The sequence below is a fragment of the Staurois parvus genome, unplaced genomic scaffold, assembly GCF_062004578.1.
Source record: "Staurois parvus isolate SC_StPar_1 unplaced genomic scaffold, SC_StPar_1.0 ptg000801l, whole genome shotgun sequence".
Lineage (NCBI taxonomy): Eukaryota > Metazoa > Chordata > Amphibia > Anura > Ranidae > Staurois > Staurois parvus.
This window is the reverse complement of record NW_028318597.1, coordinates 63,739-76,191: the sequence shown is the minus strand read 5'-3', so window position 1 is coordinate 76,191 and position 12,453 is coordinate 63,739. Positions and strand designations below refer to the sequence as shown.

General features: G+C 47.4%; 1 protein-coding gene across 7 annotated transcripts in view; it reads left to right on the top strand.

Moving 5' to 3' along the window:
- STON2 (stonin 2) overlaps nucleotides 1-12,453 on the top strand; it is a 112,319-nt gene that overhangs the window by 44,771 nt on the left and 55,095 nt on the right. For 5 of the 7 annotated variants that reach the window (XM_089654812.1, XM_089654814.1, XM_089654811.1 and 2 more), the window contains 2 exons: nucleotides 676-888; nucleotides 8,151-8,345. In XM_089654812.1, coding sequence (XP_089510938.1) covers nucleotides 676-888; nucleotides 8,151-8,345 — 408 coding nt within the window. Of the gene's footprint in view, nucleotides 1-675; nucleotides 889-945; nucleotides 2,545-8,150; nucleotides 8,346-12,453 lie in introns of those variants that run through there. The other 2 variants (XM_089654816.1, XM_089654817.1) reach the window with 2 other exon arrangements.

Genomic DNA, 12,453 nt, shown 5'->3' with positions numbered 1-12,453 from the left:
CTCTGAGCATCGTCCCTTGGTTCCACCCGCTACCCACCTCTGAGCACCGTCCCCTGGTTCCACCCCCTACCCACCTCTGAGCAACATCCCTTGGTTCCACGCACTACCCACCTCTGAGCACCATCCCCTATTTCCACCCCATACCCGCCTCTCAGCACCACCCTTTTTAGAGAATACAGAACCAAGTATCATTTTGTGCTACTAAGTAATTTGTATTTAATTTGTTAATGATAACAAGACAGTAAAACAGATCTCCTGCAATGAGCAACATTAGACCCCACCCCAGCAAAAGCAGACCCCCCCAGCAACAATAGCACACACACACACCAATAGACTCCTCTCCCAGCAACAATGACTACCCCACAGCAAAATACCAACCCCAGCAACAATAGACCCTCAGCAGCAACAACAGATTTCCCAGCAGCCAGCAACAATAGACCTCTCCCTCAACAGTAGATCCCTTGCCATTACATACATTCAGTGCTGGAGATGCCGGAACTGCATTCCCCCGCGTTCCTGCTGAAAAAAAAAAGCCTTGATCAGATCCCATCACTTCTTGGGGATGATCAGCACAGGCAATTTATGGCCATCAGGTAATCTGCCCAAGCATGCCTTCTCAAGACCCTCTTCTGTAGATGATTACCAATAGGATGAATATTTTGTCTCTTTTTTTAGATGAAAATAAAGAGCGCCAAGCAGGTCGCCAGTCAACGGAGCAGGCAAAAGTTGCAGACAAGCAGAGCGGAGGTGCCGCAGGGGCGGGTTCTTCCCTGGTTCACCAGTCTGATGGAGCAGGCAGATCTCCAAAGCCCATGAGGACCGACGTCTCATCCTGGGTTCACTTTGAGGAGACTCACCATCCTCCTTCCCCAGTGACGAGTAAGTCAGGTAATGAAGAGAAACTAAAACAATCTCGTACCCAGGAAACAGTGAGTTTAAAGTGCATTAAATGTGTAAATAAATAATTGCTGCTATATAATCAAAATGCTGAGTACAAAAGCTAATTTCATAAATAAACCGCGCTGATCTAAACCTTCCTAAACAATATATAAAGCATGACCATGACAGACATGCCATAGCAATACACAATGACAAGAAAGTGTTAGTAAACCACCTTATAATAAATCTTACCTGCTTGTGAAATGAATATCTGCTGAACGTCCCCCGTCTAGGAGAAATTCCATCGAGCAACAGTTGGTGATGTCACCTACGCATACGCTCTGAAGGAATGGCACACCCGTACTGCTCCTTCAAAGCTTTGTGCCGTGCCCAGGGCTCCCGCGTGTGATTACGGCTCTGCCAATCAGATGGCCGGAGTCCTCAAACCCAGAAGGAAGACTGGGTGAAGATGGAAGCCCTGGCAGCAGCGACAACGAGCTGCTGGAGCAGTGTTGGTGCTTCCATTAGGCAAACTAGGCAGCTGCCTAGGGCACAGGCCGGCCGGCACTCTCTCTGTGTGGGACGCCGCCACGTCATGAATGATCCTTCAGCTGAGACGAGAGGCGACAGAGGGGGGGAAGAAAGCACAGAGTAAGATGCCGGGTGTCTGGGGCCAGTGTAGTAGCTGAGCTGCCGCTCATTCCAGTGTTCCTCTCAGACTCAGTCCTTTACTGCAAGCCGGCTGGTGGCTGCTGATCACTGTGGAGTTCCAGCCCTTCTCTTCCCATTCATCAGAGGAGGCGGAGCTGCGCCAACGGAGGAAGGTAATGTCTGATGTCTCTTATCTGTGTGAGTGTGACCCAGCCAGCCATCCATCACATGTGTAATGTGTCAGTGAGTGATGACATCATCACCATCCCACAGCCTGCTCTTCTAGTGCCTGCTGATCTGTGTCAGTGTTGGTGGTGGTGTGTTGTGTCGGATCTGTCACTGTGTGGGATCGCTCAGCTCAGCTGTCTGCTGTCACAGCATTTTACCTCCCCCCATTGCCCGGGGAATTCAAGTCTGGGATCTGGGATCTGTGGATGTGGGATCTGTCAGAGTGTGGATCCATCCTCCTCCATTCACTGCAACCGTCACCCTGCCACTGCCAGCCACAGATGCAGTCCATCACTGACACTGGTTAATATTGGTCCTGGTGGGGTCTTATGGCACTTAGTTTTGCAAATTAAAAGAAATTTAGCAGTTTCATGTTTTACTGATTCAATATTTTCTACTTTTTAGAAAAAAAAAATTTCCTTTTTTTTTATGGGGGGGAGCGCAAGTAGCTGGTCTTGCCTAGGACGCAAAGTAGTCTTTATTTTTTTCCTATGATCATTATCCCCATCTAGTGGCCATAATGTGGTATATTTCCGATTCTCATTCTTTTGATGAATGAAGAACATCTGACCTGGACCCATAATAGCCCAGTAACAGTTGATTTTGCCCGCATCCGCTCAGAACGAACGTTCGTACATGCAGTTTCCCAGGATGAATAACTCTGCTTTTCTTTTTTTTAAACAGCCAGCCCCCCCCCAGTGTGTTGGTCAACGCAGATCAGTGTAGAAGGAAGCAGCAAATACAAAATTCTGTCTATGTGACCAACTGACACCACAGCATTGCTAGGTGTGCATTGAGGAAAAATGTAGGCATGCTGCATTTTTTAGCAGGGAAGCACACAAAAATGTGCCACAACGCACGTAAAGATGTTGCAGCACTCTGCTGCACTACAGAATGACATATAAAAATGGAAAGAGCTAAAAAAAAAACAAGCGGTGCAATGCTATTTACCAATGCAGAAACGCTGCTCCCACAATAACGCATGTTTGGGTCCATTTACTAAAACTGGAGAGTGCAAAATCTGGTGCATCTGTGCATGGGAGCTTTGACAATAACCCAAAGTTTACACCTCTGCAGGTTGTGTTTCAGCCGTTTCTGCATTGCGTTTTGCATTTTTTGAACATGCGTTTTTGATGTTTTTTTTTTACTCGTTTTTGATACACTTTGCGGGGGGGGTCTTTTTTTTTTTCTTGTTGCTAGGCAGATTTAAAACGGAAAAATGCACTACATGCTTTTCTGCAGCATTTCCAACAAAAAATGCAACTTTTTGCATTCCAAAATGTCCCGGGCCAGTTCACACTACATGCGTTTCAGTTGCTTTTTTCCTGCATCCAAAACGCACAGTGTTTCAGCCGTTTCTGCATTGCATTTTGCTTTGCGTTTTTCATTTTGCACATGCGTTTTTGATGCTTTTTTGATGTGTTTTTGATGCGTTTCGCTTTTTTTTTCTCTTGTTGCTAGGCCAATTTAAAACAGAAAAACGCACTGCATGCTTGTCAGCAGTGCTTCCATTGAAGTCTATAGAACAAAAAATGCAACTTTTTACATTCAAAAAAGTCCCTGAGGACAAGTTCACACTACATGCGTTTCAGTTGGTTTTTTCCTGTATCCAAAACGCACAGTGTTTCAGCTGTTTCTGCATTGCATTTTGCTTTGCGGTTTTCATTTTTGCACATGCGTTTTTGATGCTTTTTTGATGTGTTTTTGATGCGTTTCGCTTTTTTTTTTCTCTTGTTGCTAGGCCAATATAAAACAGAAAAACGCACTGCATGCTTTTCAGCAGTGCTTCCATTGAAGTTTATAGAACCAAAAACGCAACTTTTTGCATTCAGAAAAGTCCCTGAGGGTCAGTTCACACTACATGCGTTTCAGTTGCTTTTTTCTGCATCCAAAACACACAGAGAGTAGGTTATATGGTTGTCAATGTCATCGTTCACATCAGTGCTTGCAGTTTCAGTGCGTTCTGCTTGCAGAAAAAAAAAAGTAGAACATGCTGCATTTTTTCTGCACAGAACTGTACTGGAACGTGGTAAAACACATCAAAAACGCACTGGAAGGCGCCAAAAACACACTGGAACGTACATGTTCTTATTTAAGTTGAAGAAAAAGAGAGGGGAAAAATGAACTGGAATGCATAAAAAACATACTGGAACTTGTCAAAATTGTATCAGAAACGCAACGGAATGCGTTGAAAATGCGCATGCAGAAACGCATCCAGAACGCATCTGGACTGCATTTCTATAGTGTGATCCGCCCTGACCCTTTAAAAAAAAACGCACCGGGTGAAAAAGCGGAGATGTGAACGCGTCCCATAGGAAATCATGTTAAATGGACTGCTGTGCGTTTCTGCAAAACTCTGCAGAAGATGCATTGGTGTGAACCTGGGGTAAAACCTGGAAGCTGATTGGTTACTATGCACAGCTGCACCAGATTTTGCACTCTCCAGTTTTAGTAAACCCCCCCCCAATTGTGCTTTGTGAATAAGCTCCTGAAGTAAAGTGATCTGGAAACATCCTCGCTTCCATTCTGAAGAAAAAAGGGTTAAAATCTGAGTTTTCCTTTAGAAAGATTATTGCATTTTTTGCGATCTCATTATCATGGCTGTCCACGCCATCCAAGACTCCGCCAGGAAATTACATTGTAGATAAAACCGGCGCTGTAGTTATAGGAGCGCGGTGCTGATGGCGGACAGATAAAAAACATAAATATCACGGGCGGTAATTTTGCATCGTGTTATTACCTCCTGCCGTCTGAAACTTCATATATCTGTGGCGCGCCGCGCTCAGACCCCCTCCCTCATTGGTCACAAAATATTATTACCGTTTCTGCTGTGGAGATACAAACGGAACTCCAGGCAAACAGCTGATTTATCTGCCAAAGGATTTGTATTCCTGTCCAGCCTGTCCTGAGATTTACACCTTGAAAGCCAACCTGACTTCTATACTGCTGTTCTCAAACATTGTAGGTCACTTTCCCACCCCCTGGCCTGTAATTGTACAGTGGAGAAGCAGCAGCAGACTGATTGGTTGTCTTTCTGCTCTCTCCTCCTGTCAGCATGCTGCTTGTTTGTATTTATATTTGAATACAGGACATCTGACTGGCCCCAGGTACTGCCTCTCCCACTCCCAGTCTGAGCAAAAAATTCTGGGTGGGGTTTAGGATATCGGCTAACATATTAATAGTGGGGGCGGGGTGAAGAACATGGAACTCCCCCACTGACTGCCGATACTTACTAATAATCCTGGGTGTGGTTTAGGAGATCAGCTAATTAATATATTAATATTGGGGGCGGGCTGAAGAACCTGCAACTCCCCCACTGACTGCCGATACTTACTAATAATCCTGGGTGTGGTTTAGGAGATCAGCTAATTAACATATTAATATTGGGGGCGGGCTGAAGACCCTGCTACTCCCCCACTGACTGCCGATACTTACTAATAATGCCTCACCACCAGCCCCCTCGACCCTATCCCCGCACAACTCCTACGACCCCCCTCCCCCTCCATCCTACGCTCCCTCACCCACATCTTCAATCTCTCCCTCTCCTCCGGCACTTTCCCCTCCCCTCTGAAACATGCACACATCACCCCCATACTTAAAAAGCCCTCCCTGAACCCCAATGACCCGAACAACCTCAGACCCATCTCCCTGCTCCCATTTACATCTAAACTTCTCGAGCGCCTAGTCTACACCCGCCTATGCTCTCACCTCAACGACAACAACCTCCTCGATCCCCTACAGTCCGGCTTCCGTCCCCTACACTCCACCGAAACTGCCTTACTCAAACTCTCCAACGACCTGCTAACCGCCAAAGCTAATGGCCACTATTCAGTGCTCCTACTCCTTGACCTCTCCGCTGCCTTCGACACAGTCGACCACCCCCTCCTCCTCAAAAAACTACACTCCCTCGGCCTCAGAGATTCTGCTCTCTCCTGGCTCTCATCCTACCTGTCACAACGCTCCTTCAGCGTTACCTATAATGCTACCACCTCCCCCTCACTCCCCCTCTCTGTTGGGGTCCCTCGAGGCTCTGTCCTCGGGCCCCTTCTCTTCTCCATCTATACCTCCTCCCTTGGCCAACTCATACACTCTCACGGCTTCAACTACCACCTCTATGCCGACGACACACAAATCTATCTCTCAACCCCCCACCTCACCCCCTTGGTCTCAGCCCGAATCACACACCTACTGAGCGACATATCAGACTGGATGTCGCTCCACTTCCTTAAATTGAACCTCTCCAAAACCGAGTTTCTTGTCTTCCCCCCAGCCCGGACACCACCCCCCATTGATTTCTCCGTCACATCCAACAACGCTACCATCAAACCCGCCCCGCAGGCCAGAGTACTGGGTGTCATTCTGGACTCCAACCTATCCTTCCAGCCCCAAGTCCAATCTTTAACAAACTCATGCAGACTCCACCTCCGCAACATCGCCAAAATCCGCACGTTCCTAACTCCAGAAACCACTAAACAGCTCATCCACTCCCTCATCATATCACGACTCGACTACTGCAACTCCCTCCTCACTGGCCTGCCTCGCCGCTGGCTATCCCTGCTTCAGTCCATCCTGAATACAGCTGCCAGACTCATCCACCTTTCCAACCGCTCTGTCTCCGCCACCCCCCTCTGCCAATCCCTCCACTGGCTTCCGATTGCGCAACGGATCAAATTCAAAATCCTAACGCTGACGTACAAAGCCGTCCACTACACTGCCCCGAACTACATCACTGACCTAATATCCAAGTACCGCCCAGCACGCACACTCCGCTCCTCACAAGACCTCCTTCTCTCTAGTTCCCTGGTCTCCTCCTCCCATGCCCGCCTCCACGACTTCTCCAGGGTGTCACCCATCCTCTGGAACTCCCTGCCCCAACCCATCAGATTATCACCTACTCTCCTCTCCTTTAGGCGCACCCTGAAAACCCATCTCTTCAGGGAAGCCTACCCCACCCCCTGCTAACTTGCCGACCTCCTCCACTCTTCCTACCACTCCATCCCCCACAGCTATCTCCTCCTGTGCCACCATCCCCTCCCTCCTAGATTGTAAGCTCGAAAGAGCAGGGCCCTCAATCCCCTCATGTTTTGCATTGTATTGGTATTGTTCTGTCACATGTTCTGTCCCCCTTTGTAATGTAGAGCGCTGAGCGAACTATTGGCGCTTTATAAATACTGTATAATAATAATAATAATAATCCTAGGAGTGGTTTAGGAGATCAGCTAATTAACATATTAATATTGGGGGCGGGCTGAAGAACCTGCAACTCCCCCACTGACTGCCGATACTTACTAATAATCCTGGGTGTGGTTTAGGAGATCAGCTAATTAACATATTAATATTGGGGGCGGGCTGAAGACCCTGCTACTCCCCCACTGACTGCTGATACTTACTAATAATCCTGGGTGTGGTTTAGGAGATCAGCTAATTAACATATTAATATTGGGGGCGGGGTGAAGAACCTGCAACTCCCCCACTGACTACCGATACTTACTAATAATCCTAGGAGTGGTTTAGGAGATCAGCTAATTAACATATTAATATTGGGGGTGGGCTGAAGAACCTGCTACTCCCCCACTGACTGCCGATACTTACTAATAATCCTGGGTGTGGTTTAGGAGATCAGCTAATTACCATATTAATAGTGGGGGCGGGGTGAAGAACCATCAGCTCCTCCACTGACTGCCAATACTTACAAATAATTCTGGGTGTGGTTTAGGAGATCATTAATTAACATTAATGAGGGTGTGGTAAAGACACTATAGCCTCACCCACTGACTGCCAATTGCCATACAAATAATTCTGGGTGTGGTTTAGGAAATCGGCTAATCAACTTGTCTATAGTGAGGGCAGGGCAAAGGCACTGCTGCCCCCTATGGCTGTTCAGCTAATGAACATATTAATATTGGGGGTGGGGTGAAAAACCTGCAGCTCCCCCACTGACTGCCAATACTTACAAATAATTCTGGGTGTGGTTTAGGAGTTCGGCTAATTAACATATTAATAATGGGGGCAGGATACAGACAGTGCACCTCCCCCCCACTGACTACCAATGGCCTTACAAATAATTCTGGGTGTGGTTTACCAGATCAGCTAATTAACATTAATGAGGGTGTGGTAAAGACACTGTAGCTTCACCCACTGACTGCCAATTGCCATATAGATAATTCTGGGTGTGGTTTAGGAGTTCAGCTAATTAACATATTAGTGGGGGCGGGATACAGACAGTGCACCTCCCCCCACTGACTTCCAACAGCCTTCCACATAATTCTGGGTGGGGTTTAGGAGATTGAGGCTGCTGTCAGCTGCACTGTGCACAAGGTGAAGGTGATTTTAGGAAGGCTTTTCTTGTAAAGGGTCGTAACGCGAGCTTCTGTGATATTTCTGTACATCAGGCTCCCCTTCAAGAGCATCGGAATGGCGTTCCTTCAGTCGCAGCCCATACAGACGCCCTGCATTGCCATCACAGAGCAGCTCAGAGGCCAATTATGAAGACAGCAGTACCAGTATGGGACCCCCCTACACCGCCACGTCCGCCGCCCACAGTGAGGACATTGTCAGCGAGGACGCCTCAGCAACAGGATCTGCAGGTAAGGGACTGACCGGATCCCTGTGTTGGGTTGCACTGAGTTTAAAAAATGGAGCATGTCCATTATTCTGTGCGTTTTTATGCGCTGAGATTTCCAATAAAATAATAAAAATATGTAAACATTAAAAAAAAAAAAAAAGTGGATGAAGCCCTGGTGTACACCGGTGCGACTCGTCATGTGATTTGACAGTTTGAAATCGCATGACAAGTCGCACCCTATTGTCAGCAATGGAACCGGTCAAGTCAGAGTTGCACTGATTTTGAAAGTTGGCCCTACTATGTGTATGTATGAATGTGAGTTAGGGGCCTTAGATTGTACGCCCCTTGAGGGTTAGGAGCCTTAGATTGTACGCCCCTTGAGGGTTAGGAGCCTTAGATTGTACGCCCCTTGAGGGTTAGGGGCCTTAGATTGTACGCCCTTGAGGGTTAGGGGCCTTAGATTGTACGCCCCTTGAGGGTTAGGGGCCTTAGATTGTACGCCCCTTGAGGGTTAGGGGCCTTAGATTGTACGCCCCTTGAGGGTTAGGGGCCTTAGATTGTACGCCCCTTGAGGGTTAGGGGCCTTAGATTGTACGCCCCTTGAGGGTTAGGGGCCTTAGATTGTACGCCCCTTGAGGGTTAGGGGCCTTAGATTGTACGCCCCTTGAGGGTTAGGGGCCTTAGATTGTACGCCCCTTGAGGGTTAGGGGCCTTAGATTGTACGCCCCTTGAGGGTTAGGGGCCTTAGATTGTACGCCCCTTGAGGGTTAGGGGCCTTAGATTGTACGCCCCTTGAGGGTTAGGGGCCTTAGATTGTACGCCCCTTGAGGGTTAGGAGCCTTAGATTGTACGCCCCTTGAGGGTTAGGGGCCTTAGATTGTACGCCCCTTGAGGGTTAGGGGCCTTAGATTGTACGCCCCTTGAGGGTTAGGAGCCTTAGATTGTACGCCCCTTGAGGGTTAGGGGCCTTAGATTGTACGCCCCTTGAGGGTTAGGGGCCTTAGATTGTACGCCCCTTGAGGGTTAGGGGCCTTAGATTGTACGCCCCTTGAGGGTTAGGAGCCTTAGATTGTACGCCCCTTGAGGGTTAGGGGCCTTAGATTGTACGCCCCTTGAGGGTTAGGAGCCTTAGATTGTACGCCCCTTGAGGGTTAGGAGCCTTAGATTGTACGCCCCTTGAGGGTTAGGGGCCTTAGATTGTACGCCCCTTGAGGGTTAGGGGCCTTAGATTGTACGCCCCTTGAGGGTTAGGGGCCTTAGATTGTACGCCCCTTGAGGGTTAGGGGCCTTAGATTGTACGCCCCTTGAGGGTTAGGGGCCTTAGATTGTACGCCCCTTGAGGGTTAGGGACTGATGTGAATGTACAATATATATGTAAAGCGCTGCGTAAATTGACGCCGCTATGTAAGTACCTGAAATAAAGTAGTTCCTGCGCTATTTTTTGCGATTTCAGGTGCAACTCACATAGACATATGGGCATGAAGTCGCTGACATGCGACTTTGAAATCCCACCACTCCAAGTGAAGTCGTACAATTTCAAGGTTGGATCCAGTGTAAAGCGGTATTAAATCCCAAAGCAAAAATGTCATAGATTGCAGCTTACCAATCATTAGATGTGGTGGCTGCATTAGTTTTTTCTTCTTTTTTTCTTTAAGATTTTTTTTTCCCTTCTGATTTTACCTGGTGATCTGGCCTCCTGTATTAGAGCGCCCCCACTCTGAAGGCAGGAGTACAGGGGGCACCTTTGGACAGCAGCATTGTCAGTCTGGGGGGGAAGGGAGTGTTACATAGTTCCATAGTTAGTCTGGCTGATAATGGGGCAGCACAGTGGCTAAATGGTTAGCCCTTCCATTTTGCAGTACGTTGGGTCGTTGGTTTGAATCCCAGCCACTGCACCTCCTGCCTGGAGTTTGCATGTTCTCCCTGTGCCTGTGTGGGTTTTCTCTAGGTACTCCAGTTTCCTCCCACTCTCCAAAGACATGCTGGTAGGTTAATTGGCTCCTGTCTAAATTGGCCCTAGTATGTGTATGTATGAATGTGAGATAGGGACCTTAGATTGTACGCCCCTTGAGGGTTAGGGACCTTAGATTGTACGCCCCTTGAGGGTTAGGGACCTTAGATTGTACGCCCCTTGAGGGTTAGGGACCTTAGATTGTACGCCCCTTGAAGGTTAGGGACCTTAGATTATACTCCCCTTGAGGGTTAGGGACTGATGTGAATGTACAATATATATGTAAAATGCTGCCTAAATTGATGGCGCTATATAAGTACCTGAAATAAATAAATAAAAGGCAAAAGTTCAACCATAAAAAAAAAAGTTACAATCCTACACCCACAGTTGATCCAGAGGAAGGCAAAAAAAACCACCAAAGCATGATCCAATTTGCTCCTGCAGGGGAAAAAATTCCTTCCTGATTCCCCGAGAGGTAATCAGATATTCCCTGGATCAACTTTACCTATAAATGTTAGTATCCAGTTATATCCAGTGTTGTACTAGCATATTTACATACACTAACACATTGAAGGCAAACTGCAGCTCACACTTTATAATCAATTACAGCAAACCGTTTGTTTTCTCTTTTAGGATAAAGGTTTTACATAAATGAATAAAAGCTAATCATTGTAAGCACCCCTGTCAGTGGTAAATGGTTTGTCCTATCCCTGTAACAGCAAGAGAGCTCGTTCTGTTGAAAAACAATTGACTTGCTGACTGGATCACCAGGTGAAAAATAGAAGAAAGCCTAAAAAAGAACACTAATGCAGCCACCGCATCTAAGAATTGGTAAGATTTAATATATGTTTGCTGCTGGGTTTAATACCACTTTAAGACCGGGTTCACATATATGCGGTGCGGTATATCGCATGTGATTCGCAGAGGAACTGCACACAAATCGCATGTGATTTGTACAGGAATGCGGTGCGGTTTTGTATGGCTCTAATCACAGCACACCCGCTCCAAAAACGTGCAGGACGCATTTTTTTTTTCGTCCGCACTAGAATCGGATCGTATGGGTATTCACACCTATGCGATCTTATTCTGCACATCGCACCGCGTTTTGCGGGCCACTTTCAGGGTGTCGTTAGCTTAACATACACACCCGCAGTGGTTCATATGAACGGGGTGCAATTCTGATGCAGTGCGGAAATCGCACAGAAAACGCACCACATAAGTGTGAACCAGGGCTAAGACAAGGACTAATTTCAAGCATGGATAGATGTGAACCTGGACTGAGGATTTGTATGGCTGGAGGGCGGCTATGTCACAGCTGCGTTCACCCTGCATATTCTACAGTTGACACGGCTTTCAGTATGATTGGTCAGTGTCTCAGACGCAGGTAACGGCAGCCAGGAATATACAATAGATCGTTGTGCCTCGGCTGCGTATCCTTAAAGGGGACCTTCACCCATGAAAAGCACTTTGTCTCCTTTGACTCCTCCCCCTCCCTTGTAAACAATTGGAATAAAAAACATTTCTTTATTGTTATAGTTTATAGCACCGACCTAGGCAGAGGTGACATATGCTTTTGTGATATCTGTGCGTATTTTGTGCATGTGAGTCAATAAGATGTGGCAGAGACCCACAGCTCGTTAGCATATAAATTGAGCTAAACCCCCATGCATGCTCAGATTCTCCGTGAGTCTATAGGACCCAGTGCTAAACCCCCATGCATGCGCAGATTCTCCATGAGTCTATAGGACCCAGTGCTAAACCCCCCGCATGTGCAGATACCATGTGAGTCTACAGGATCCAGTGCATAACCCCCCGCATGTGCAGATACCATGTGAGTCTACAGGATCCAGTGTATAACCCCCCGCATGTGCAGATACCATGTGAGTCTACAGGATCCAGTGTATAACCCCCCGCATGTGCAGATACCATGTGAATCTACAGGATCCAGTGCCAAATTTCCGGGCATGCGCAGATACTATGTGAGTCTATAGGATCCCGTGCAAACCCCCCCCCCCCCCCATGCATGCGCAGATACCATGTGAGTCTGTAGGATCCAGTACTAAATTCCCACTCATGCGCAGATACTATGTGGGTCTATAGGATCCCGTGCTAAATTTCTGCGCATATCTATGTGAGTCTATAGGATACAGTGCTAAATTCCCACGCATGCACAGATACT